Source organism: Pneumocystis murina, assembly GCF_000349005.2.
Source record: "Pneumocystis murina B123 chromosome Unknown supercont1.12, whole genome shotgun sequence".
Taxonomy (NCBI): Eukaryota; Fungi; Ascomycota; class Pneumocystomycetes; order Pneumocystales; family Pneumocystaceae; genus Pneumocystis; species Pneumocystis murina.
In genome coordinates this window covers 75,741-102,909 of record NW_017802370.1, presented here as the reverse complement: position 1 = coordinate 102,909, position 27,169 = coordinate 75,741, and the positions used below count along the sequence as shown (strand labels likewise).

Sequence of the window (27,169 nt, the reverse complement as noted above, 5' to 3'; positions counted from 1 at the left end):
GTGCCCGCCTAAGCACCTCATTTTTAAGATAAGGAAGAAATGAAGAGATTGGAAGGGGATTTTCCCCGTTTTACATCTAAAAGAAGTAAGGAATGGGAAGAAGCAGAACGTAGGGTTCAGGCTGCAAAAAATCCGGTTGAAAACGAGCCACAACCGGACCATCGGTCGCTTTATGAAAAATTGCAAGCAAATAGGATTATAAAGGAGGAAGAGTATCAGGAATCATGGAAATTATGTGAGTAATAGAAGGATATTATAGAGAAAATGGTTAATGTTTTTTAGCAAACTTGATCCGGACGTTAGATGATGAGGAAATTGATTTTTTAGATAGACTAAGAAGAGAAAAAATACAAGTAGAAAAAGAGGCAAAAAAGCTTGTTGAAGAGGGTTTGAAAGTTTTTAGAAGGAATGTTTTGAAGATGGGGTTTTTTATATATAATAATATGAAATAGAGAAAGAGAACAATTCGATCAATCGATTCAACAATCTATATATCGTTCATGGTCAGCAACGGAAATTTCTAAATCTCCAGAAATTAATGAGAGACCATTAAAAAAGATGAAGGAAATGACGTTGAAAGGTGTTATTCTTAAGAAAAATAAGAATAGCCTTTCGAAACAAAACGATTCAGAATCGAAAGATCAATATAATATAAAAAGTGCAGAAAATACGGGTGAATCTAATAATATTTTATCAAATATGTCACCTAAAAAAAATAAAAAAGCGGGCGAATTTCCAGAATCAGTCATTACAACCTCCTCTATTGAAACAACAGATCAAAAATTGATCGTTTATACAAGTGGAAGTGATGAAAGAGAAGAGTAGTATCTTTATAAAAGTTTCAGATATGTAGGATATTTTATTTAAATATTTTGATATATTCTTTCTAAACATATTTTATAGATTTTGAATTCTTCAAAAAATATTTAATATCATATAAATTTCAATTTTATATAAGAAGAAAAGTCGAAGAAAATATATCAAGTTAATATTTTTTTTATTCAAAAAGAAAAAACTTTCTAATTAATATATTAATTATTTCGACATGCTAGGAATATATTTTATTTAAAAAGTTTATTTTTAGAAAGGCACTAAGGTATTGTTATTTCTATTTTTAACGTCAAGATAATATAAAAGAACATAAGAATTAATCTTTAAAAGTAAATAGGTTTAATAATTTTTTATAAAACAATTCAAAAAAGAAAAAAATAAAATGATTCAATTTAAAAATCATATAGGATCTCTAATACTTGGACAATTTATATTAATAACGAAATACTATTTTCTAAAATAAACTGAAAAAAAATAAAACTTGCTTTATTTCTTTTTTTTTCAAAAAAAAAAAAAGAAAATATAAATTCTTATATTCAACATTAATAGGTTCATCTGTCAAATAATACTTAAATGATATGCGAATATGAACTTTATCTTTACAATTTTTTGACTTACGAAATTTCGTTTATCTAGATTTTTTTAACGTCAAAAAAAAAGATTAAAAATATTTTATTAAGATTTTTGGATCCAGAGGACTTAAAACATAATGAAAAGAAATAGATATGTTTTCTATAGGTATCTTAGATGTTATAATTCTTTTGAAGAGATTTTATATCTTAATCCTATGAATATATGGCCTTTTTTTATACTTAAAAATCCATATATTTCATCTATACAAGTGCATTCTTTCCATAGATCTATACCAAGTCTTCAGGATGATAAAGGGGGTTATAAGAATCCTTTTCATGTCTTTATAGATACAGTTAAATCAGAACTTGAAAAATCAAAAGAGTTTCAAGAATCTGTTAAAGCACTTCAAGATAAGTCAGGAAGATTAGGTGAATCTGAGGCATATAAGAAGGCAGTTGAAGCGTATAATGTGGCTAAAAAAAGTGCGGATGTAGCAGGAAATATTTCTAATCAAACTTTGAAAAAAGCTGGTCAAATAATTGGAGATAGTGTAGTTGCAGCATGGGAAAGCGCACCTATTAAATTAGCAAGAAAGGGGACTTCTATGACAGCAAATGCAATTTCAGCTGCAACGGATCCTATCAGGAAAAATAAAATTTATAAATCGGTTACTGAGTCTGTTAAACAAGCGATTCATGACGGAGATAGTTCTCATTATGCAGGGTATATAGATAAAAAGACACGAAGACAAGTAAGAAAATCAAAAAATAAAGAAAATATTGGATCAGACCAAAAAATGTTTAAGGAAAATCCAAAGTATTTTTTTTCTCTTAATCTTTTCATATTGACCAAGCCATAGTACGGATCTTAAAATAATTATATACAAGGACTCTGCTTGGAAAGAATCATGGAGAAGATTTAGAAATAATGCATGGATATTTAATTATTTTGATAATTGGCAACGACTATTTTATCGTTCAGAAAATCCGGTGATTGAAATGACAAAAGCTATATTGACAAGTATAAAAAACGTTTGGTATAAACTTTTTTCGGAAAACGAAGCGGCAAAAGTGGCTCGACTTCTTAAAAATATAGATCCAAGTTTTCGGATAGAATCCTTTTTACAAGAATTAAGAGAATATATACTCCCTGAACTGGTAGAAGCATATGTTAAAGGAGATTTTCAAACACTAAAGTTATGGCTAAGCGAAGCAGTAAGAATATATTGTATCTGATTGTTTTTTATTTTTAAATATATATAGTCTTATCAAATATGGCTTATTACAGCAAAAGAATATATTTCACAGGGATTAATTTCTGATGGGAAAGTATTAGATATTCGTGGAGTTGACGTTGTTTCATATCGCGTTCTTTCACCTAATGACATACCATGTCTTGTCATTTCTTTTCGAGCACAAGAAATTCATCTTTATAAAAACGCAAAAACTAAAGAACTGGTTGCTGGAAATGAGGATTTTATTCAAGAAGTCACCTATACTACTGCTTTTACTAAGTTTCCAGATGAAGTTTTAAATAATGAAACTAGAGGATGGAAAATCATTGATTTCATTCGGTAAATCATTTCTATTGTTTTTATTTATTTATTTTTTCTTTAGAACAAAAACGAGAGATATACTATGATATATGATTCGGATTTCATTATACATTTAAAACATATATAGATTAACTTTTCTGCATTCTAATAAATATCATGATGTTCGAAAACTTGTATCAAAAATCATTTGCATTTTTTAAATTAAATCCTACCTATTCTATGTATGGTTTTAGAAAAGCCAATATCTTTTGTACACTCAAATGTATGAATTATGTATTATAAAGATTTTAAAAAATATAATTTTTATTATTTTTTCCTCAGATTTTTATTTGTCACAAATTTTCTCTTTTTAAATAAATCAGATGTATCCTCCTCAGTTGTTTTTTCATCTATTTCTAATGGAAGGGTTTTCTCTTTAATCTTGAATGATCTTAAATCCTCATAATCTTCTCTTAATCGAACTGAAGTTGATATGGTTAATAAAGAATCAGACGGTAATATATTTTCCGTCTCATTTAAATCTTTCTTCTTTTCTTCAGGAGGAACAATCTCCCATGAACCCACTATTCCAATAGTTTCTTTGATATCTATTGGTAATATTGTTGTTGATTTATATGATGTAGATTTTGCCTTTTTAGCTTGAATTTTTGTTATTTTTTTCGGAGAAGCTACATCAATAGAACGTGTCCCAAGTCCTGTTACTCCTGATATTCTATCTAGTTCCTTTTGGACCGCCTTTTTTTCCTTTTCTTCCTTTTCTTTTTTTTTGTCCAAATCTCGTAAAAAACGTTTTAAAGAGCCCTGATGACGGTCTGAAGCCTCATGCTTCTTCTTCGTAAACGAGTCATTACGTACAAACTATTCTTTATAAGTCCCTTCTTATTATTTCCAACAAATTGTTTGGAAATACCGTTTTACAATATTTACACCAATAACTATGCAAATTTAGCCAGAAAAAAAGGATTATCTCTTAATAAAAACAAAACCTACTTTCCTACAGATTTCCAGACATCTGTCATGTTTTAAATTTTTCAATTTAAGACTATTTAGAAATGTGAGGCTAAAATATAAATATGTAACCCTAAAAAAATATTGATAATTACCATTTTTCATAAAAAAACATCTTTTATCATTAAAAAAGCTATAACCCTCTTCAGAAATGCAGAAAGATACATATAAGCCTTCTATATTAGCAGATCAACCTATTGGAACTGCACAGTTTGCTGCACGTTCAGTTCAGATGTCATATCTTTGTGCAGGTAATATAATTAATAATCCAAATGTCAAGAAAAAAATAAAATGCCTTTAACATTATGGTTAAAGCATTTTAAACTAATTTATTTCAAGATTGTGGAGCAATCAATCAAATCCAAGCAAGAGAAGTAATTCGATGTCGTGAGTGTGGTCACCGTGTGATGTATAAGCAAAGGTTTGATAGATAATTGAACCTAATAATTTGGCTTAGTGAAATTTAGAACAAAAAGAATGATCCAGTTTGAAGCTAGGTAGTGATTATTGTATTTTTTTTCTTCAAAAATAAAATGTATATATTTGATGATGTTAATAAAAACTAAATTAATACCTTTAAAAAGTTGATGATTGAGATGAAAACCGATTCGTAAATAATTTTGAAAATAAGATTCCATATTGATTATTTGTCATGAAATTTATCAAAGTCCAAATTAGAAATTCTATAAATGTCAAAAATGTATCATTCAATATGTTTATAGTTGTTGTTTTTTAGAAGTATCAAAGTTAATACTTCGGAAGAATATTCAAGAGTTTGAATAAGTTCGTTTGATTTAAACATTAATGAATAAATCAATTGTGTATGTAATACTGAACGATCTGGTATTTCTTTGATATACAAAAGTTCCTTAGTATTCACGAATTTTCCCTCAAAAAAGCCACATAAAAGTAAAAACTGTCCATTACTTGTATCAATTAAATATATAACACGTTTTAAAAAAGATGGCTCTATACAAGAGGAGAATGTAATAATTGCTATAGGACCAACAACCATTTCCTTTAAAGCCTTCAAATCTTCTATTTTCGATTGTAATGAAGCATCTTTGTTTAACGATTTACTTTCTAAATCTTTAAATGCTGCTTGTAAAGCACGTATAAATAATCGAATTCGTAAAACCTTAATATTAGCACCTAAACCATACAATTTTCTTCTTATATATTTCCATGCTTCTGCGCTAACATTGTTTTGTTGTATAAGAAGGAATGTTGGATGTAACTTAATAAGTTCGAGATATATAGTTTGTATAAAAGCCTTTTTTTCCTTTGGTGTAATTTTTTTAGAACAGAAACCTTTAAAGTTGAGAATAGGATGAAAATTCATTATTAAATTTGCTGTATTTAAAATATATTGATTTTTTTTGATAGAATTGATTTGTGGATAAATCATATATTTTTTCCTAACAAAAATAGATAAAAAAACCAATCTTTCACAAGATAATTTTCCCATTACACTTAAATCAATTGACAATTAGAAAAAAGGATTAATCAAGGTCTCTATCTTATGATATCTAATATAAATAAAGTTTAACACTAAATAAACCAAAGTTAATAGTTTTTTTTCAAAAAGAAACAAGACCTTCAAAAGAATCTATAAAAACATGTTAGAATAACGAAAAATATATAAATATCTTTCTTTTTACTATTTTTTAAGTGTTTTTTAATATGGCTTTCTTTATCTTTGCCTATCAATTATCATAAAATTATAATTGTTTAAAAAAATTAAAAGTAAAAAATCAATAAAAACAAAAAAATAATGAAAATGTGTGTGTCTATTGGTTGAATTTCATAATTAGTGATATCTGTTTTAATAAATTATGAAATTTCTATTTTTTATGAATAAGTTGAAAAAAATGTTTATATATTATAGAATTAAAAGTATTTATTAAGTAATATGGATTAAAAAAATAGGAAATAGTGATTTTATCATTCTTTTTTTAAAAAATGATTATCTCTTGTTAAATTTCTAGATGATAGATAAATAAAAAATGATTTTTTCCTTACCATTGTTAATTTATAAAGAACTTTTATTAAAAAAATGTGATTGTTTACTAAATTATTTATAATTTAATAAATAATCATATTTTTTTAATAAAAGTTCTTGATATTGACAAACAGTTTAAAAAATTGATAAAAAACATATCAATTATAATTGTTATATATATAATTTAAATGTAAAACTTCTTTTTTATTTAATTTCATAATCACTAAAATATTTAAATATTTTTAAATATATACATGTAATTAAGTTAAACTAACCCAACAAATATAAATCTATTTAATTCCTAAAAATCCTATTTCATACACAAATAGTAAATAAAAAAATATTTAAAATTCAGAATATATTTAAATTCCATATAAGAATATCTGTTATTTAAAATCAAAAAATACTTATTATTTTTTAAAAATAAAAAATAATAAAAAAATTATTATACATTTATAAAGGTTTTTTTCAAAAAAAACTCCAAAAAAAAAATATAAAAATTTCAATCATCAACCCGCCATTTCATCAATAAAATAACATCCATTAAATACTTATATTTTATGGAAAATATATTGCCTTTTTTTTCTTAAATATCATATATTTTTCGTAGTGAAATTTCATAACGTACATAACCTGTGAAATTTTTTAATAGAAATTATTTTGTATAAAAGAACATAATATTAAGAGTTTTTAAATCATTTATTAATAATTATTTGGATTAGATAACTTAAAAAGTATAATTTTTTGAAAATATAATGATACGAAATTTTGGAGTCAAGAATTTTTTTATTCAATATATATATAGAAATAGAGGGTTTCATTTAGGAAATCTTCAAAAAGTACATACTCAATCTTTTAAATATGTTTTTATGAATATTCGGGGTTATTCAGATATACCCAAAAGAAAATTTAATCAAACATCTTTAAATCTTTTTAAGAGGCAAAAATTACCAAAAAATACTATTATCAAGTACTCATATGATGATATATGAAACTTTTTTTAATTTTTTATCATTAGATTTGTGCCTCAACAAGAAGCTTGGATTATAGAGAGAATGGGTAAATTTTATCGAATTCTTGACCCGGGATTAGCTATTTTAGTACCATTTCTAGATAAAATCAAGTATGTTAAATCCCTGAAAGGTTTTCTTTTTTTTTTTCAATAAATAAAATGTTTAATTTAAGTAGAAATTGCCATGGAAATTCCATCACAGTCAGCTATCACATTAGATAATGTAACACTAGAATTAGATGGAGTTCTATATGTCAAAATTCTAGATCCGTACAAAGCATGGTATTGAATATTTTAATTTTCTTCTTAAAATTAATTATTTGTAAAGTTATGGAGTAGAAGATGCAGAATATGCAGTCGCTCAACTAGCACAAACGACAATGAGATCGGAAATAGGTCAATTAGCTCTTGATCATGTTTTAAAAGAACGTCAGATGCTAAATATTAATATTACAGAAGCAATTAATGAGGCAGCAGAAGATTGGGGTATCAAATGTTTAAGATATGAAATTAGAGATATTCATCCTCCCCAAAATGTATTATTAGCAATGCACAGGCAAGGTTGTATTTTTTTGCCATTATAAAAAATATTCAAAAAGCCTATAGTCTCAGCTGAACGTTCTAAAAGGGCAGAAATATTAGAATCAGAAGGTCAAAGACAGTCCTGCATTAATATTGCTGAAGGACAAAAACAAAGTCAGATACTTAATAGTGAAGCTATTAAACAGGAAAGTATTAATAAAGCAACTGGTAATTTACAAAAATATTTTTTAACAATTTAATATTATTTATAGGTGAAGCAGAAGCAATTCTTTTAAAGGCTGAGGCAACAGCAAAAGGCATTTCAGCGATTGCATCTGTTCTCTCGGAAAATCCAATGGGAACAGATGCAATTAATTTAAGAATTGCCGAAAAATATTTAACTGCTTTCGGAAACATAGCTAAAGAAAGTACAAGTATCGTTGTTCCTGCAAATCTCAAGTAATAATTCTTAATAATCATATATCTTTAAATATTTAAATATCGTTAGTGATATTAATGGAATGGTCGCTCAGGCATTAACAATTATTAATAAATTGAATCAAAACATACCACAAAAAAAAGAAATAAAATCTCCTATATCTAAAACAACTCATTCTTTAAAATCACCTACATCATCTAATGAACTTAAAGAAAAAGCTTCATAATTTTATCAAATCGATAATACAATATGATCTATTATTTCATATATTTCAAAAAAAAAACAAAAAATATCAGACAAAATACAATCTCTTTTATTAATAAATCGACTGCACTTATTTTCAAAAACGTTTTACAAAAAATATCTTTTTATTTTTCAAAAAAAAAAAACATATTCACAAATCATCTTCTATAAAATATTTTTTCTATTTCATAGAATCAAATCATTGATCATCTTAGAAGAAATAAGGGTCAAATAAAGACTTAAGAATTTTTAAAGAAATCAAAGATTCTCCACTTTTCTCGAATAATTTTTTTCACCAAAAAATATTAATAAAATATTAAAAATTAAAGATAAAGACTATGTCAGCACCTCCTTGGCAGCCGAAACCAATAAAGGCGTCGGATTCAACGGGTTCTAAATGGGAGGCTTATAAAGCACCTGATGGACGTATTTATTGGAGTGATGGAACAACGTCAGTATGGGAAAAACCAGATGAACTTAAAACAGAAGAAGAAGTATGTTTTTTTGAGAGAAAATTAGGTAAATAGGTGATTTAATGAATGGTTAGATAGCTATTGGTCAGCTGAATTGGAGAGAATATACAGCACCAGGAGGCCGGAAATATTGGTATAATAAAAAATCAGGTAAATGAGAAAAAAAAGGAATTCTATGAATAATATTGGATTTTTTACAGGAGAATCTGTTTGGGATATGCCAGAGGAGTGTAAGAAAGTTATAGAGTCTTTAAATGCAAAAAAAGAGTAGAAAAAAAATATTTGAAGAGAAAAAGAATAATGATAATTAGAATGAAATTAGATGAAGAAAAAAAGAAAGGAGACGAAAAGCAATTAACATTAAGAGAAGAAATGTTGGTTGCTGGACCGGATGGGAAAGCTCAGTCAATTGCTTTAGGAACTACATGGACAGAGGAAAATTTTCAATGTGGAACTTTCGAAGAAGCAGAAATGGTATTTATAAAAATGTTAAGAAGAAATGGGGTTACATCTGATTGGACGTGGGAACAAACAATGCGAGCAGTAATTAAACAACCGCAATATCGTGCAATTAAAGATCCTATTCAAAGAAAATTAACATTTGAAAAATATATAAGTGAAATGAGAAAACAGGAATCAGAAAAAGAACAAGATCGATTAGCAAAATTAAAGACAGATTTTAATCGTATGTTAAGGATGCATCCTGAAATTAAATATTATACAAGATGGAAGTAAGTGAAACAAAAAGAAAAAAGGAACATAAAAAGCTCATTGAAAATTAGAGTTGCACGGGAAATCTTGGATGGAGAAACAGCATTTAGAGCTACAGAAAATGAGGCAGAAAAAAAGCATCTTTTTGACGAATATGTCGCGGAATTAAAAAGAATTGAAAATGAGAATGAACAGAAAGCAAAACGAGAAGCAATGGATGCATTCTTGGTATTACTTGAATCTTTAAAATTAAAGCCATATTCTCGCTGGTCAAATGCACAAGCAAAATTTTTAGAACATCCAGAATTTAAAACAAATCCAAAATTCAAAATATTAAGTAATTTAGATATTTTAGTTGTTTATGAAAGCCATATTAAGGAACTTGAACGGGAATTTATCAATAAACGACAAGAAAATAAGGCGAAAAAACAGCGAGCAGAAAGAAAAAATCGTGAAGCATTTATAGTAAATACTTTTTTTTTTAGATGAAAATAAACTTATCTTTTTTTATTAGAAATTATTACAAAACTTGTGTCATGATAAAAAAATAGGCCCTGGTACAAAATGGATGACAATTTATCCAATGATTAAAAACGATATAAGATATAAAAATATGTTAGGACAATCGGGTTCTACACCTTTAGATCTTTTTTGGGACATTGTAGAAGATGCAGAACGAGATATGAGACATAAAAAGAATTTAGCACTTGGTATTATGGAAGTAAGTATAAATATTTTTACATAATTCTATTTAATTTTTTTAAGGAACAAAAAATTGATTTTGATGAAAAAATATCTTTATCTCAATTTTCAGAAATAATAAGCAGAGATAAAAGAGGTGCGGAATTATCAGATAGTACACTTTCATTTGTCTATAATATGGTAAAAATCTCATTAACAATAATTTTGCTAAAAAAAATATAGCTGCGTGAAAGAGTATTTCGAAAACTTGAAGATGAAAAACGAAATGACGAGAGACGACGAAAACGCAGAATTAGTGCTTTAAGATATGTTATAAAGCATCTTAGGCCTCCTATACAATTAGATGACACATGGTCTAATGTAAAAAAAAGAATTGAACATACAGAAGAATTTTTAGCAATAGATTCTGAAGAAGACCGTGAATTAGCATTTAAAAAACAATTACGTCGATTAAAAGAAAAAGATGTTTCTTTAAAAAGTTATCATAAAAGCAATCGAAGTTCTAAACATTTTAGGTATAGTTCAAAAAATAGAGATACAGATTCTAGAGAATTTAATGATAATTTATATTATACAAAAGATTATCATGGATATAGAAATAATGGATATAGAAATCATGATAGTGAAAACGAGAATGATTCAAGATATAGAAAGGTAAAACTATTTTTTATATAATTATATCATTTATTAAAAAAAAAAGCGTATTAAAAGCGATAAAGATTATTATTCTAACGAATATAATTATGATAAAGATGATAAAAATACTATTGAATCAAGTGAAGAAGGGGAAATTCATTAAGAATTCTTTTTAAAAAATATATTTTATTATAAAATAATAAAATGGATCTTACATATTCATACATGTAATCGTATAAAAATGATTTAAGATTTTTAATTTTGTTCAATTGTTTCACGAGCCTAAAAAAATAAGAAAAAAAAAAAAATAAGAAATCATACAGAAACATAAATCCCATCCAAGAATTTCCGAATACTGTATCAAAATTAGATAATACAATATATTTTTAGAAATTTACTCTTTATTCCGAACATTACAAATTTGTTGAATAGAAGCTGCCGATTGTGAAACATTTTCAAGACAAATACCCTCAAGAATAATTTCATCCTTTTGACTCTTAGAAAGCTCCACTTTAACCCCTTCCAACATATTTACTCGGCGTACTACCTTTTCACCAAGAAAATTTCGAATTTCTATCAATTTTCCTTCTTCTCCAATACTTACATTAATTGGAAAGTGAGCATATACAAATCTCATCTAAATCTCTATTAATTTTTTTCTCTTATTTTTCATATATATATATATATATATATATATCGTTTAATCCTTACTTTATATCGATACCCTTGTGTAACACCAATAATCATATTATTAATAAGACTTCGTATTGTACGAAGACATGCAACATGTTTCTTCCCTCCATGCCATATAATAAGTCGTATACGATTTGCTTGTATTTTTCGAATATCAATATTAATATGTTGAAAGTTTTGTTTTAAGAATCCACGTGGACCCGTTACCCTGACAACCCGTGCCTTAATATCAACCTTGACATTGTCTGGAATAACTAATTCTTGTTGTTTACATATTTCCTTCATAACTTAATAAAAAAAAATCTACAAATTATTTAAGGAGGCGAATTTAAGTTGAAATAAATCGACTTTATATAGTAATTTCTTATATAAATTAAAGTTTTAAATATTTTAATATTTTTTCTCAGATCGAAAATTTTTAGAATTTTGTACCTGAAAAAAATCTAAGGGTTAGGTTTTGGATCTTAATTGATAAATGTTTTTACATAAAATTTGCCAATTTTCAATAAAAAATACCAAATATAAGTATATTCGAAGGCATTTAGATAAGACATCAATATACTATTTTTTAAAAGATGATTTTCCTGGGTTTTCTAGGGTTCGTTATGCTTCAGGAACGCCTAAATATTATGAACCTACATCAGTCTTGTTTGGGGAGGTAAATTGGGTTTTTAATTAATAATAATAATTGAAAATTAACGAATATGAACAAAGGAAACAGAAAATCAGGATTGGCGTACAATTTGGAAATACGGAATGGGTGGATTTATGTTGATAGCAACTATTCTTTATATATATAAACCAAAGACAGGGTAAAAATATATATAAAAATGTAGTATTTTGAATTTAGAATGATAGGATAAGAATATGGGCTTTAGAGGAAGCAAAAAAAAGGATATATTCAGAAAAAAAAGAATGATGATATAGATATATATAATAAGAAATTTTAATGTAACTTTAACTTTAAATATTAATATCTAATGACATGTTTTATTATTTTTAGCAAAACTAATACATTAAGACAAGAATTCAAAAAAAAACAGAAGGGAAGTCGTAACTAGATAACTTTTATATCCATATTGAGATTTCAAATAATTAGTTTTTATGAGGAATTTAAATTCAATTTAAATATGATATTTTTTTAATATTTTTTAACTTTTTAATAATTATTTTCTAAAAAATACAATAAATCCAGCACCAAAAAAAATTAAATCCATTAAACAAAGCTGATATCAATTCTTTTTTAATCTTTTTTATAATAGTCATCTAGATTAATTTTTATAATATATATTTTGATTTTAAATTACTAATGCACTTAATTTATTCATTTCAGGCTGTTGGACTTTATATATAATTTATTTAATTATAACCATTATCTGAAAATTTAGAGTAAAAAAAACATTAATGCTACAATTATTATTTATTTTAATATCACTTGTACTATCTAACCAAACTCTGTAACTTGAAATATACAAGTTGTTGGCTTTAAATCTTTTGAAATAGTAAACTCTGGTTTAATAACTAATCATGAGCAGTGCAGAAAATAACAAATATACTTTAAGGTTTTATTTCTATTGCAATTGATGACTATATATAAGGAATGTTTCATTTTGAAACTTATAAAGCATTTAAATTAGTTTATATTCACAACAAAACCAAGAAAAATACAAATAATTAAACAGAGAAATTTTTATTTCTATATAAACAGATTTTTTTATGTTTATTTTTTTAAAAGATCAATTGTTTATACTTTAATTTCTTTAAAGCGTTTTGGAAAAATAGTAAAAACATATATATAAGAATTCAATGTTTATTTTTTCTAAGGAGCAATACGCAATGTTTTTAAATACTCATATATTTTATGAATTAGATAAATTTGAATATTATTAAAACTTTAAAAATCATTTATAAACATTTTACTAAAAACAAATTTATCTAATTCATAAAATATTATTTATCAGACTATTCTATTCTTTTAATTATTGTTGAAGAAACTCTCAAAGTGCTTGTCATTTTATTTTTAAAGTCATTTTATATATAAAACTATTTTTTTAACAAAAAAATAAGACAAACTTTATAAAAATCTTTAATTACAGAAATATAAATATTATAACTTAAAATATTTTTATTATATATGATTAATATATTTAATAAATGAATCGAGTTTCTTAATTTTATTAATTCATTTATATACTTTTTAATATATTGAACAAAATTTTTTATGAAAGATAACACCAAATTAAATATTTTTGTTAATTTAACATAAATAAACATTATTATATATAATTTAAAAACCATTAATATTTTACAAAAATTTAGATACAATTTTGCAGTAATTGTATTAATAAAAGTATCATTTTAAAACAATAAATAAACTAATCAACCATATACAAAGAAAATTTTTAAAAGATATCATTTATTTAGATAGAAAAATAAGATGTTAAAAAAAAATATAACATAAATTTGTCAAATAGATATAATTTTCTAAAATATAAATTACGAAAGCAAAAATCTTATTAATAAATACCTTGATCAATGAAGAATTTTTAGGCTCAATCTAAAAATAAATTAAAAATAATAAATAAAGAAAAACATACAAATAATGCAGTTGCATCCGCAATAATTACAGGCTTATTTCCTTTATTCGAAAATAATGAATAAGAACTTAATGTTTCAATATGTCCTTCAATCCAAACCTTTCTTCCTTCCATTTTTGTAACTTTTGCTTTAAGAACATAATAATTATTCGCCTTTGCCTATATTTATTTTATTAATTCAAGAATATATATATATAAAACAAACAGGAGCCCTATAATTAATATTAAGATTAGCAGTAAATCTTGGTTTATTAGGAAACATCAAATAAGACTATAAATATTAAAAAAATAGAATTTTTTTCTTAAAAAAATAACTTACACATCTTGCAAATCCTTCATCTATTAATCTAAAGATAAATAAATAAAATAAAACAATATATATATATATATTTACGTTGCAAGAAGCCCTCCATGAATAATGTTTTCTAAAAATATTAACTTTTTTCAAAATATCATTTAATTAAATTAACCATAACCACATATTTGAGTTCCTAAATGAAAAATAATTGTAATCTCCTTTTCCTTTTCATCATAAAAACAATATGGAGCAACTGATATTCTCCCTTTACCAAAAAGTAGACCTGCTGTAAAATTAAATGACTTGAATTTTAAAGAAAGATCCAAATAAGGTCTTGTTTCAGAAATATATGGTTTTGATCGTAATAACTGTGTCAAAGAATGTGATTCAATATAATTTTCAATTTCTTTTTTAACTTATAAATCTTTAAATTTTTCATCCAGTAATAACAATTTACCATAATCTATATTTGTTTCTATAATTCTCTCATTACTTAGATAAAAATTTTTGCGCAATAAATCATTTAGTTTATATCCAAAAAATATTGAAAACGAAGAAATTGAGAGAATTCCGAGCATTTTTATGTATTTTTTATTTTGTCTTAAAATTACTGAAATACTTCTTACTCCTGGATAACTTTTGGGAGTCAATAAAAACGGAGTTTTTATTTTATAAAACAAATGAATCCTATGATGAATAAATTTATTGATGTTCATTATTATAATATTTCAAAAACGATATAATTATATATTTCTTTTATATTTTAAAATATTAAAAACAAACTATTTTTCAAAATTTTGATCGAAGGTATTCGTTGTCTTATCAGATTGTGCGAATGAATATAATTCAACACCCCTATCACGTAATGAATCATTAAAGACCGCAGTTTGTGGTAAACCACTAGATATACAACCTCCAATAGAACCTGCCATTATTGCAGGCGCTAAGGTTGCAGCTCTAAGACTAGGCGTCACAAAGAATTGAAAATTTTGCTTAGATAAAAGATCTTTAACTTTTTCCGTATCCTCACCCGTAATATGAATAGCTTGGGTTAATTTTTCATAAAATCTATTCATTTCCTGAGTTCTCCGGGAATAATCTACAGTATATCTATTTTTAAGAGCTTTAAGAAATACCAATTCATCTTTAACTTGCAAAGATGCAAGATCCCATTGTGTTTGACTATTAGAAAACGAATTATCAGATTTCAAAAGCGACTGTTTAAAAGAAAGAGGAATTATTTTCATCAAAAATCTATCAGGAATATGCCTGACTAGGATAAAAACAAGTACTGATAATGCACCTAAAAATATTGAAATCCCCCATTGCTCTAAATTAAGAGGACTGACTTGAAATGCTTTACCACCATAAAAAACAATAATAACTTGTCCCGATATCATAATAAGGTTAATAAAAATATACCAAGGATTCGATCTAATCCCTTCAAAAATATTTACATCATTACCTAATCTCCAACAACTTTGAAATGTTAGTAAATTAAATTAAAAGATTTTTCTATACTTTAATTCATTAAAAATCTGCATAAAAACAAAAACATTAAATATCAAAGTAGGCAAAGTATCAAACATATAAGCACGTTCATTATTATATCTAAATATAGTACCCCCCCAAAAACGTAAAGATAGCATAACAAGAAGCTGATATATAGATTGCGCAATAATCATTTTCCACATTTCAAAAGTAATAAGAGATGTTTTAGGCTCAGGCTTACGATTCAAAATAGTCGAATTAGGGGGATCTGTTGCTAAAGCTAATGCAGCAAATGTATCCATGATTAAATTGACCCAAAGAAGTTGCACTGGAGTAAGAACAGACCTCATTTCCGAATCTGTTATTGCTGTTACGAAGACGAGAAATACAGCTGTAATGTTGACTGTTATTTGAAACTAATATATTTCAACACTTTAATTTACAAATAGTAGAAGAAAAATTATACCTGTAAAAACTTTTTAATAGCAAGATTTATCGTTCGACCCCATGCACATGCTTTAACAATAGAAGAAAAGTTATCATCCATCAAAATAATATCGGAAGCTTCTTTGGCCACATCAGTGCCAGAAATACCCATGGAAAACCCGACATCCGCTTTTTTTAATGCAGGCCCATCATTTGTGCCATCACCTGTTACGGCTACAATCTCACCTAATTCTTTAAGTTTAGTAACAAGAATTTTTTTATCTTCAGGAGTGGATCTAGCTAAAACTTGAAGTTTAGGAACAATCATATCCATATCTTCAGAACTTAAATTTCTAAAATCAACACCTTCCATAAGAATACCTCCAGGTGTATATATACCACAAAGTCTAGCAATAGCACTAGCTGTAATTTTATTGTCACCAGTCACCATTCTAACAGTTATTCCCGCTTTTTTGCAAGTTTCAATAGCATCTTTCACACCTTCTCGTAATAAATCCATAATACCAAGCACTCCAATAAAAATCATCTGAGAAAATATGCTATTAAAATTAATCTCTGAACCGGTTATTGAATTTTGCAAATTATGATCAGGCCAGACGTCAAAATCTTTATAAACAAGCGCAATCGTTCTTAAAGAATGTGTTGCATATCTAACAATTGTTTTGTATATTAAATCTTTTCCTTCTTGTGTTAATGGCAACACGGAAAGAGTATCCGATTTTCTCGATAAAGGTTCATGAAGTACATATGAAGAATATTCCAATAATGTTTCACTAGCACCTTTAACATACAATCTAGCACCACCATTAGGCAAAGAAATAATTGATGCCATATATTTTCTCGATGAACTAAACGGTATAAATTGTAACACATCTACCTTTGCTCTTTCAATACTGGGATCATCCATATTAAAATATTTCTGAGCAAATTCTAGTAAAGCACAATCCGTTTTGGATCCTAAAAAAGAAGTTTTGCCTTGTTTATCTGTAGCTAGAAACGCAGTTGAACTAACGACAATACTTTGAATAATAAGCTGTGTTACAGAAGGGTTTAATGATTTTAAAAGGGAAGAAGCTTCCAAAGTGACCATTTCACTTGTATTTTCATCAATTTCCGAATCAAAATTATCCCGAAATTGTGTAGAAAGACCTATTATTCCAACAACCAAAGTCATTTTATTTTGCGTCAAAGTACCCGTTTTATCTGAACATATTGTAGTAACATTACCCATAGTTTCACAGGATCTTAAATGGCGGACTAAATTGTTTTCTTTAGACATTTTTCTTGTAGCAAATGCCAAAGCAAGAGTAATAGCAAGGGGAAGACCCTCAGGAAGAGCGACAACAAGTATGGTTATAGAAACAATTAAAATTTTCATAAAATTTGTCGCCTTTTCATAAATAGTGATTTTATTATCCACCAAATAAACCAAAAAGCGGCAAAAAAGGATAACAAATAAGGAAAAACTTACGCTAAAAGGAATTATTACATACGATCAAATAGTTCTTATATATAATATTTACCATATTCCAAATTTCGAGATTCCAATGGCAAGCTTAGATAATTTTATTTGCAATGGGGTACTATCTAATTCTGTTTGGATAGATACCATAATTTTTTCGTAATATGAATGTAGCCCTACAGATGTAACAATATATTTTCCCGTTCCTTCGACTACTTTACTCCCACTTATCATAAAGGGATCGTACTTTTCATCAAATATAACATCAGGGGAAGTATTTTCTAAACATACAGAACAAGAAACTTTTTCAATCGCATCGGATTCACCGGTAGTACTTGATTCATCACAGCATAAATTATAACTATCAATCAAAATTCCATCAGCAGGAAGAAGATCACCAAGTTCAAAGAGTAATATATCGCCCACTTGAAGATCATAAACAGAAATAAAAATAGGCTTTCCAGATCGTATAACTCTAACATCATGATTTTCTTTCTAAAAACAAGTATAAAAATGAATTACAAAAAAAAGGGAAATAATTCAATAATACCTTGGCATTTAATTGCTCAAATTGTACTTCTTTTTGATAATCATTAACTGCACTAACAACTGAAATAACTGCTATTGCTACCAACATAGCAATTCCATCCACACTATAAAATTAATGATTATTTTTTGTAACATGAAACAAGCATTATATACTTTGAGTTATAAGATTCATCATCATTAGAATGAACAAGTCCAAAGTATATATCGATACCAAAAGATACGATAGTAGAACAAAGCAATAATATAAGAATAGAATCCTTAAAAACATTAAAAATCAAAGGGATTATACCCTTTATATGACGTTTAGGTGTACGATTAATACCAAAAACTGAAATACGCGTTTTAAACGATTCACCATAAAGACTTAAAAATTCCTTATAAGATTCAGATTTTCCAATAAATACTTCCTTTAAAACCCGTATAAATTTGATCTTAAGCATTAATTTTGGAATGAAGCACAATATTCGTAAAATAGCATTATATATCATATTAATACAATGAAAAAACTTTTTAAAATATAATTTCATGCAATTCGTTTTTTCAGAAAACTTTTTCTTCATAAATAAGGAATTAGAAGGAGAAAATTCCATTTTTTTCTTTTTCCAAAACATGCATTTTTTCTTAACATTATCCTTTGATTTTAAATTTTGACATTCTATTTTATAATCCTGGCACATTTTTTCATACCTATAAAATCCATTAAAAACTGAAAATCATGTAATCCCAATCAACATTAAATAATCATCTGTACTCATTAAATCTTTTAATGTTACTTCCTTTGCAACGCATTTTTCATCAACATTTAATCCTAAAATAGGATCCGTATGCAAACCAAGACACAATCCTTCAATTCCACCAATAATCCGAAGAATTTCAACATTCCTTGGATCAACTAATACTTCAAGTTGTTCTGCTGTAAATGCAAAAGGTCCTTTTCGACCAGACCCTCTAATTGCTAATGTACGTAATGCCATTTCACGAAATGCGTAAGAATACAACGCTTTACGAGCGATACATGATGTTGCTGTAGACATGTCCCATGAATTTCTACTTAAATATTGCGTAGAAGTATCACATTGTGTAAAACAATCATATTGAACAAGTGAATCAACACATGAATTTTGATCTGATCCTCTCGACCCCTGATCATTCCGATTTTGATCCTCCGATGATGTAGATATAGGGACATTCTATTGTAATATGTTAATTGATAAATTTTTGAAAAAACTCTATTTCTTTAATTATTAATAGCAAAAATCAATCAATAAATGCATAAAACTATTCTTCTAAACAAATATACACACAAAAAATACATCTTTACCGGCTATATGCGCATGTACTTACCGATGTATCAATCATAACAACTGGAACTTGTTTTTTTATATCTTCGTCCATTTTTTTAATAAAAACTCTATAACTCTTTAATAAAACCAAAAAACCCTGTTTTATACTTATTTATAGAGACTTCAAGTCTTTAATGTATTCTTTTAAGACTTTATTGACTCATTGCATTTCCCTGAACAAAGTTTAAAGATACGAGATGAGAGCCTTTTCTAAATTCATCGATAAAAGTCAAACGGGAGAAAATAACTAAATACGGTAAAAATCGATTTTTATATCGTAGAATACATATATTTTTAATAAAATGAATTAATGTAAATAATATATATATTAATATTATATATAAATAAAAATTGTAACTTATAATTAATGAAATTTGAGATTAAATTTAAAGGTTATATATTCCATAAAGATGGTTTAGATTTATTATGTGAAGCAAGCATTGCTATGGAAGCACGACGTACCATTTTAAGATATTCGGGCATTCGTTGACTTAATAAAAATGTTTGATAAATTTTTTTATCATCATCAGCTACTATGCAACACAATTCCATGCATGCAAGAAGATTTCTATTAATTTTAATACTAAATATGAGAATAAAAAGGAATTTTTATATTTACCTTGGAAAAAAAGTATACGTTTCGTAATAAACTTTATGTAAAAGACAAACGAGATCCGGTATATAAATATTTCTTATTTTTATAAGTTCATTGTAAACAATTGGATCTATTATGTATTTGTAATTTAGTAATTTATAAAGCAAAATTTAATGTATACCTTCAGCTTCGGATGTAAAAAGAGTATCAGGATATAACCAATTTCCTTGAATGAATTCATGAAATGTTGATGCGCACTCTTCTACTGCTTTCTAAAAAAGTTTTAATTTTTTTTTTAAAAAAAGAGAATATTAACTTGAAGATTTAATTTCCATTGTCTTCTTCCAGAAAAATCAGTTCTATTTTTACTATATTAAAAAAATAAACAAAAGATTTATTATTAAAATAGTACTTACATTTCATTTTGACCATTTGACATGATATTTTTCCAATTTTCATATCTCATATATCCAGTACATAAAGAAGAATAACCCAAATATTCTACAGCATGTCTAAATTTTTTATCGTTTCCAGGACTGTCTTCACTTTTCACCATGTCCCTGGTTATTAATATTGATGAAGATAATCTTAAATTTAATGCTTGAGCAGCATTTAACTTTCCTTTTACTAAAAATATTAATTCGAGTTTTATCTATATAGAATCATACGAAGAAAACGTCTATAAAGAATATTTCCTTTAAAAATAATGTCATATTTTAGATCTTCAGAAAATTTCATCCATTCTAAAGCTCTAATTTGATGTAAATCCCATTCGGATGGACTTTCTGTAATAGGCACTAATTCACCAGTAAATGGAGAAAAAATATCATCCTTGATTAACGCTTCAGAATATACAATGTCGACAGTTCTTCTCAATGAATTTAACATATCAAGTTTATATTTAGAAGATAAACGCAATTGATTAATACGTTCTTGATCATCATCAATATCTTTGCATATTAGAAATATTATTTTAGTCTATATTTAACATACTACTTAAAAATTTTGCATAAATTTCCAAAGACATATCACGAGGAAGTTGAGCAACATATAATGGGATAATATCTTGCTAATGAATTATAAGATTAATATTTTAAAATAAATATAACTTACTTTACCGCCAGCAGCCAATAATTCTATATAGGCTTGTATTAAATTATTACAATTATTATGATCAACTGATACATTTGTTTGTTTTAACAATAAAATAAAATGAACAACAAATCTCAAAAAAGATGGAATTGACGTTACGTCAACAGAACTTATTCCATTTCGTATATCTTGCAACTGAATATTAAGATTTAAAATTAATTCATCAATTCTTGATGTTATAATATTTGACTGAATAATTCTCATCGGTTCATTTGCAGAATTTCTAATAATATATGAATTGATTATCAAAAGAATTATATACCTTATTAATTCATTATCGCTATGAGCTAAACTTTCTAAAACAGAAGATATCGAAATCGAGTCAATATTTGGAATAACTAGATCATGAGATTGCTTAATTTTTCCGAGCTGTTTAAGATTCTATTATAATATAAATATTATGTTTTATTATATTTGGTCCTAACCATAGTTATTTGATATTCACAAATAGAATTATAATGAGCCCATAAATAATCTTCCCATGTTTCACAAACTTGAAGCACCTAATGATATTAAAATGATTATTATTGTCGATATAAGAAATACTGATTGAAGATCTCCGCATAAAACTCCATATAATGCTCTTTCATAAGGATCTAAATCGGTCTGTTTAGATAATTGATAACACATCTTCTTCCAGAGTTGTTTTCTTTTGGTTCCCATAACGCCCATTTCAACATTATTTTCATCTTTTTTTTATTTTTAACAAAATAAAATAAAAAAAAAGCATACCAATCAACGGATCTCTGTATTCAATACATCCTTGAAGAATAGCGGATCTCAAAAAATTCCCTGTATCTTTACAAAGGTCACATGCTTTATCAAAATCTCCACATCTTATAAGTAAAAACAAATTACGAAGAAATTTGCGTTCAAATTCCTATAAAAGAGTAAATTATAAAAAATACAAGGCAAAATTCTACTGAATCCCTATCATCTAAAAATTTTCGTTGTCTTGTCGGGGCATCAGGATCCAATTCATCAATTAATTCATCTTCTTTAAATGACTTTCCTTGTAATCTTTTCATTCTTATATTCTCTCTTGTATATAACCATTTCTTTCCGGATATTTCTAATAATGATGGCTCCAAAAAAATATCTTTTAACCAATTCAATATAATCTAAACACAATTAATCATATATAAATAAAATATCACAATAAACTGTATTTTCCATTGCATCTGGATTTTGAATATAAAATGCCTCTTCCAAAACAACATTTGAAGAATATTCATGAACATTAGGTAATTCATGTGATTTTTGCACTCGATGACTACTATTATTAAAAATCATAATATACCCAATATTAATTACGAATATAATCTTTGAATTAGATCCCATGTCTTACATTCCAAATCCCATTGTTCAATTTCCGGGCAATTATCATCTATTTCTGATTCTATTAATGTATCCAACCTTTTCTTTTTACAAAAAAATACACAAATTATAAAATAAATAAACCTCTTTTGTCCATACATATAATATTTAGAAAGAAGACCTGTTTCTCCAAATATTTCTATATCTTTATATTTATCAAAAATAATTGCATATTCTTCAAATTCTTTTCCAAGAACAATAGTTGATTCTTTTACAGTGTTATTTTACATGATAAATTCCGTCATTTTACTCATAATTACCTATTCTTTCGTCTACTATACTACTCTTTTCAATCTAAGTTATGTTAAAAATCTATAAATTCATTTTTCAGGGCAAAAAAAGCATTTTTTAATGCGGAAAAAAAACCTTTTCTACATTCATATCATTAGAAGAGTATTTCATGCCAGAATATTAAAAAAAAGTATTAAACCGCTTTCTTTGGCAAAAAAAACATAGCTTTTTTTCTGAAAAACTTTATATTAAACTCTAATTTTAAACGATAACGTCCATTTTTTAAAAAAAACAAAAATTGGTCTATTTTAAGACAAATAAGCTACAAGAAGACGAATTAGTTGAGAGAAATATGAAGTGTTGGTATTGGTTAGTCTCTATTCCCGAAAAATCCAATCAAAAAAGGGCAATTTTAGATGATTTTACGAACCATTTGTCTTGTGCAGGTCATAAATATGCAAATGTTTTTAAATTTATAATACCTCAATTAAAAGTTGATATACTAATATTTTTATTCATATAAATGGTATTTTTAATAATATTTAGATTGGAGATTTAGATTCTTTAATTTGCCAAAGTGAAGATCTTGCACGATTAGATGATCAAGCAAAAGATTATATTTTAAAAATACCCGAAATCCTTCGAATGGTTTTAGACAACGAGCTTGAAAAGTGTATGCAACAGTTAACAGTGGACAATAGTTTGTTTTTTTTTAGTTATGTAGATTTATATTTTTAAATAAAATTAGAGTCGGTTGAGCAATACATTCAAACATTTGAATGGGATATCATGAAATATAGGACAGATCTTTCTATTAGTGTTTTAATAGATATAATTGAAAAAGTCTTCAAGACACTATATATATATAAACTAAACTAAAGGATTATTAGGAACTTTTTTCAATAGAAGATTTAAAAATGAAGTATCAATTATATAATCAAGCAAAAAATAATCTTAATGGATTGGAGAAAAAATACATGTATAATTATATTGTTTAATATATTAGGTATCTAATATAATGTATAGTGGAGATTTATCACAACGTACTCTAACAAATATTATAAAAAGAGAACATGTGGTCTTAGAATCAGAATATCTTGAAACATTATTTATTGTGGTGCCTATGTTTATATTATAATATTTTTTAGCTTTGTCTTATTTTATTTAGTTTTAACGAAAAACTCTGGCTTACATCTTATGAAACGCTTACACCAATGGTTGTCTGTCGTTCTTCTTTGTAAATTTATCATTGTTTTTTATCAATATATTGATATAAAGTAGTGAAATTACGAAAGATGATAGGTATATTCTTTATAGTGTTGTTGTTTTCAAAAAGCATACGCAAGAATTTAAACAAAAATGTCGAGAAATTGCGTTAGTAGAGTTATTTTATTTTATTAAAATTAACCTTAATTAGATTTATACCTAGAGATTTCCAATATGAAGATGACCTTTCCACAAAAGAAGCAATTACTCTTGAAAATGCACGGAAAAAGGAAAACAAACTTTGGGTTAGTTTTATAATAATAATTTTCAATACATTTCATTTTTTATTAGTCCGAAGTCTTACATTTAGCACAGACATCTTTTAATGATACATTTCAGGCATGGATACATTTAAAAGCTATAAGGGTTTTCGTTGAAAGTATTTTAAGATATGGGAACCCCCCTAATTTTATTTCTGCCATTATAAAGGTCATTTGGCAGTATATTATATATTACTTTTCTAACTTTTTTTAAAGCCTAACTTAAAATACAAAAATAAAGCCAAAAAAGCTTTAAATAAAATTTATTCAAATTTTTCAAATGAAACTTATGCGAGAAAATCATTCGAAAACATTTCTAATGACGAAAAAATTGATAAAAATATTTCTACATTTATGAAAAATCTTCATATTAATGATGAATATACAGACTATATCTTCTATGAATTTTGTCTTGACTTATTCGATATATAACTTTTTAACAACATAATCTAAGACAAATTTATATCATCACTCATAAAAAATATTCTGTATATATCATTTAATGAAGTTTATTAATGAAAGATATATTTTTTAGCCGGCTAATTTTTCTAAAAAAAATTAAAATGTTAATTAAAATTAGTTATCATAATAGAAATTCTATAAGAAATCCTTCAAGATATCACAGTTTTCCATCATATTTGTTCTTTAATTCTTGTATTCTATTCTTTTCTCATAAACGCTTCAATTTTATCTCTGTAAGACCTTTTTTTTTATTCTACTCACTAAAGGAATATATAGACCCATTCAAGGCCATGTTTAAGCAATATATTTATTCCGCATGGTATTTCTTGTCAAAATTCCCAAAAAATAGGTATTTTTTATTAATAATTATAACTCAATTTAAGATTATAAGATAAAAGTGGACATGATCTTTTAATTAAAGCTGGATTTTTACGTCAAGTATAAAATATCATATTTTTTATACGCTAAATGATTGTAGTCATCATCAGGAATATATACAATTTTGCCACTAGCATTAAGAGTTCAAGAAAAAATAGAAAATATTATTGATACATCATTATATAAAATTAGTAAATTACGAGTATATATTATTTCAAAAATAATATTCTAGATGCATCTAAAATCTCTCTTCCAAATCTTTCAACATCTTATTTGTGGAAAAAATCAAGGAGATGGGATTTATTAGGAAATGAAGTTTATTATTAATTATAATTATTTTAAAATATTTATTTTATATAGCTTTTTAGACTGAAAAATAGAAGGGGAACAGAATACTGTCTTTCTCCTACGCATGAAGAAGAAATAACAAACTTAATTGCAACAGAAATATCAAGTTGGAGACAACTTCCTTTAAAATTATATCAAACAGGCAATATAATATAATTTTTATTAATTATAATTTAATATTTTAAAGGAAAAAAGTTTAGGGATGAAATACGTCCTAGAAGAGGTTTATTAAGAGGATATGAATTTATTATGAATGATTTATATACATTTGATAAATCTAAAGAAGATGCGCTACAGACCTATAAATTAATATGTGACACATATAAAGAAATTTTTTCTAAACTTGAATTACCAATAGTTATGGTAGTTATAAAATTAACATTTTCTCTATTTTAAATGTTCTAGGCAGAAGCGAATAATGGTAACATTGGAGGAGATCTTTCTCATGAATTTCATATTATATTTTCATGTAATATAAAGATGTTTTTAACTCTTTTTTTTAATTAACTATATCGTTAGGCGGGGAAGATACTCTTATTATATGTAAATCATGTGGATATATTTCAAATGAAGAATTTACACATGTTAAATTGAAATTTCAAATTCCATTTAAATTAGAGAATTGCAATTGTTTCTACATTAAGGATATAAACGACATTATTATAGGAATTGCATATGTACCAATTGATAGGGAAATTAATCTATTACTTGTAAATAAAATGATGAAGAGCATAAACTCGGAAATATTTACTATAACGCCGAATACTGATGTAAAAAGAGGAACTAAAAATCATTACAAAAATGAAATTATTCATATTCTTGATGAAAATTTTAATCCTAACTCTTTTACGTATCCAAATCATTTGAAATGTTTTCGAAATAGATTAATAACAGCATCTATCATTAAATCAAGAAAAAAAGATTTATGTTACAAATGTTCCAAACCCTTAATATCTCAAAAAAGTATAGAATTAGCACATACATTTTATCTTGGTACAAAATATTCATCAGCTTTATCAGCAACGTTTACATCTGAAAAAGATAATAATATTTTACCAATTGAAATGGGTTGTTATGGAATAGGCATCTCAAGAATATTATCTTCTATAGCAGAAATAAATAAAGATGACAAAGGTTTAATTTGGCCAATAACCATTGCTCCCTGGAAGGCTGTAATTATATCAACATCGGATTTAGATCATATGTTATATAAAGTATATGACATGATTTTTTGTTATTTCGAAAAAGATTCTATTATTATAGATGATAGAAAAAATAAAGGATTTATATGGAAAATGAAAGATTCAGATTTAATAGGATTCCCGTATACTATAATTATAGGAAGACATTGGAAAGAAACTGGAGAACTTGAAATTCAGATAAGGAAGACAGGGGAAAAAATATTTGTGAAACCTGAAAATATTAAAAATATTATCTAATAATTTATGATTTTTCTTAATAAAATACAGATATAATAATTTTATTATTTTATGAACAAAACTCTAAATATTAT

The 27,169-nt window shown here is 26.0% G+C and overlaps 14 protein-coding genes across 14 annotated transcripts; 8 read left to right on the top strand and 6 right to left on the bottom strand.

Annotated features, from left to right (window-relative positions):
• Positions 1-39: 39 nt before the first annotated feature.
• On the top strand, positions 40-825 carry PNEG_02114 (hypothetical protein; the record flags this gene model as incomplete). The annotated part of the gene is made up of 3 exons (XM_007875905.1): positions 40-235; positions 283-424; positions 453-825. The coding sequence occupies 3 exons, from the start codon at positions 40-42 to the stop codon at positions 823-825; spliced, it is 711 nt and encodes a 236-aa protein (XP_007874096.1).
• A 793-nt stretch (positions 826-1,618) lies between these two features.
• PNEG_02113 (hypothetical protein) lies at positions 1,619-3,045 on the top strand (the record flags this gene model as incomplete). The annotated part of the gene is made up of 4 exons (XM_007875904.2): positions 1,619-2,220; positions 2,264-2,618; positions 2,667-2,977; positions 3,021-3,045. 4 exons carry the CDS (start codon positions 1,619-1,621, stop codon positions 3,043-3,045), a joined length of 1,293 nt encoding a protein of 430 aa, XP_007874095.1.
• Positions 3,046-3,265: 220 nt separating this feature from the next.
• Positions 3,266-3,978, bottom strand: PNEG_02112 (hypothetical protein; the record flags this gene model as incomplete). The annotated part of the gene is made up of 3 exons (XM_007875903.1): positions 3,266-3,817; positions 3,870-3,894; positions 3,950-3,978. 3 exons carry the CDS (start codon positions 3,976-3,978, stop codon positions 3,266-3,268), a joined length of 606 nt encoding a protein of 201 aa, XP_007874094.1.
• A 140-nt stretch (positions 3,979-4,118) lies between these two features.
• Positions 4,119-4,468, top strand: PNEG_02111 (DNA-directed RNA polymerase I, II, and III subunit RPABC4; the record flags this gene model as incomplete). The annotated part of the gene is made up of 3 exons (XM_007875902.1): positions 4,119-4,218; positions 4,307-4,388; positions 4,435-4,468. 3 exons carry the CDS (start codon positions 4,119-4,121, stop codon positions 4,466-4,468), a joined length of 216 nt encoding a protein of 71 aa, XP_007874093.1.
• A 202-nt stretch (positions 4,469-4,670) lies between these two features.
• PNEG_02110 (hypothetical protein) lies at positions 4,671-5,309 on the bottom strand (the record flags this gene model as incomplete). The annotated part of the gene is made up of 1 exon (XM_007875901.1): positions 4,671-5,309. One exon carries the CDS (start codon positions 5,307-5,309, stop codon positions 4,671-4,673), a length of 639 nt encoding a protein of 212 aa, XP_007874092.1.
• Positions 5,310-6,833: 1,524 nt separating this feature from the next.
• PNEG_02109 (hypothetical protein) lies at positions 6,834-8,270 on the top strand. Its single transcript, XM_007875900.1, has 7 exons — positions 6,834-6,939; positions 6,988-7,112; positions 7,158-7,263; positions 7,310-7,542; positions 7,588-7,731; positions 7,776-7,962; positions 8,012-8,270. Exons 1-7 carry the CDS (start codon positions 6,839-6,841, stop codon positions 8,166-8,168), a joined length of 1,053 nt encoding a protein of 350 aa, XP_007874091.1. The 5' UTR covers positions 6,834-6,838; the 3' UTR covers positions 8,169-8,270.
• A 226-nt stretch (positions 8,271-8,496) lies between these two features.
• Positions 8,497-10,870, top strand: PNEG_02108 (hypothetical protein; the record flags this gene model as incomplete). The annotated part of the gene is made up of 9 exons (XM_007875899.1): positions 8,497-8,679; positions 8,733-8,808; positions 8,859-8,925; positions 8,970-9,389; positions 9,441-9,834; positions 9,884-10,090; positions 10,135-10,251; positions 10,294-10,725; positions 10,772-10,870. Exons 1-9 carry the CDS (start codon positions 8,524-8,526, stop codon positions 10,868-10,870), a joined length of 1,968 nt encoding a protein of 655 aa, XP_007874090.1. The 5' UTR covers positions 8,497-8,523.
• A 92-nt stretch (positions 10,871-10,962) lies between these two features.
• PNEG_02107 (hypothetical protein) lies at positions 10,963-11,702 on the bottom strand (the record flags this gene model as incomplete). Its single annotated transcript, XM_007875898.1, has 4 exons — positions 11,419-11,702; positions 11,106-11,344; positions 11,029-11,062; positions 10,963-10,989 (listed from the first exon to the last, which is right to left on the bottom strand). Exons 1-4 carry the CDS (start codon positions 11,683-11,685, stop codon positions 10,963-10,965), a joined length of 567 nt encoding a protein of 188 aa, XP_007874089.1. The 5' UTR covers positions 11,686-11,702.
• Positions 11,703-11,875: 173 nt separating this feature from the next.
• Positions 11,876-12,319, top strand: PNEG_02106 (hypothetical protein; the record flags this gene model as incomplete). Its single annotated transcript, XM_007875897.1, has 3 exons — positions 11,876-12,058; positions 12,115-12,212; positions 12,259-12,319. 3 exons carry the CDS (start codon positions 11,876-11,878, stop codon positions 12,317-12,319), a joined length of 342 nt encoding a protein of 113 aa, XP_007874088.1.
• A 1,547-nt stretch (positions 12,320-13,866) lies between these two features.
• PNEG_02105 (hypothetical protein) lies at positions 13,867-14,873 on the bottom strand (the record flags this gene model as incomplete). Its single annotated transcript, XM_007875896.1, has 8 exons — positions 13,867-13,884; positions 13,928-13,957; positions 13,998-14,156; positions 14,203-14,268; positions 14,317-14,344; positions 14,392-14,422; positions 14,468-14,701; positions 14,753-14,873. The coding sequence occupies 8 exons, from the start codon at positions 14,871-14,873 to the stop codon at positions 13,867-13,869; spliced, it is 687 nt and encodes a 228-aa protein (XP_007874087.1).
• A 204-nt stretch (positions 14,874-15,077) lies between these two features.
• PNEG_02104 (calcium-translocating P-type ATPase, PMCA-type) lies at positions 15,078-19,639 on the bottom strand (the record flags this gene model as incomplete). Its single annotated transcript, XM_019757738.1, has 8 exons — positions 15,078-15,774; positions 15,817-16,202; positions 16,253-17,705; positions 17,757-18,190; positions 18,246-18,348; positions 18,398-18,931; positions 18,977-19,434; positions 19,589-19,639. 8 exons carry the CDS (start codon positions 19,637-19,639, stop codon positions 15,078-15,080), a joined length of 4,116 nt encoding a protein of 1,371 aa, XP_019613300.1.
• A 313-nt stretch (positions 19,640-19,952) lies between these two features.
• Positions 19,953-23,113, bottom strand: PNEG_02103 (hypothetical protein; the record flags this gene model as incomplete). Its single annotated transcript, XM_007875894.1, has 18 exons — positions 19,953-20,155; positions 20,207-20,312; positions 20,364-20,454; positions 20,499-20,550; positions 20,599-20,809; positions 20,851-21,132; positions 21,176-21,251; positions 21,296-21,557; positions 21,597-21,715; positions 21,760-21,837; positions 21,881-22,023; positions 22,067-22,214; positions 22,258-22,455; positions 22,499-22,607; positions 22,649-22,750; positions 22,796-22,919; positions 22,972-23,005; positions 23,078-23,113. The coding sequence occupies 18 exons, from the start codon at positions 23,111-23,113 to the stop codon at positions 19,981-19,983; spliced, it is 2,346 nt and encodes a 781-aa protein (XP_007874085.1). The 3' UTR covers positions 19,953-19,980.
• Positions 23,114-23,294: 181 nt separating this feature from the next.
• On the top strand, positions 23,295-24,900 carry PNEG_02102 (hypothetical protein; the record flags this gene model as incomplete). Its single annotated transcript, XM_007875892.1, has 10 exons — positions 23,295-23,435; positions 23,489-23,642; positions 23,691-23,785; positions 23,833-23,921; positions 23,969-24,067; positions 24,111-24,179; positions 24,224-24,316; positions 24,360-24,453; positions 24,500-24,637; positions 24,685-24,900. The coding sequence occupies 10 exons, from the start codon at positions 23,295-23,297 to the stop codon at positions 24,898-24,900; spliced, it is 1,188 nt and encodes a 395-aa protein (XP_007874083.1).
• Positions 24,901-24,983: 83 nt separating this feature from the next.
• PNEG_02101 (proline-tRNA ligase) lies at positions 24,984-27,095 on the top strand (the record flags this gene model as incomplete). Its single annotated transcript, XM_007875890.1, has 9 exons — positions 24,984-25,163; positions 25,207-25,279; positions 25,322-25,368; positions 25,409-25,499; positions 25,541-25,623; positions 25,669-25,798; positions 25,844-26,019; positions 26,062-26,125; positions 26,176-27,095. 9 exons carry the CDS (start codon positions 24,984-24,986, stop codon positions 27,093-27,095), a joined length of 1,764 nt encoding a protein of 587 aa, XP_007874081.1.
• Between the last annotated feature and the right edge of the window lie 74 nt (positions 27,096-27,169).

Coding starts and splice junctions, on each gene's coding strand:
- PNEG_02109 (XM_007875900.1), top strand. CDS start 6,839: ATGAATATTCGGGGTTATTCAGATATACCCAAAAGAAAATTTAATCAA. Junction 6,940..6,987: donor CCAAAAAATACTATTATCAA/GTACTCATATGA, acceptor TTTTATCATTAG/ATTTGTGCCTCAACAAGAAG. Junction 7,732..7,775: donor AAGTATTAATAAAGCAACTG/GTAATTTACAAA, acceptor TATTATTTATAG/GTGAAGCAGAAGCAATTCTT.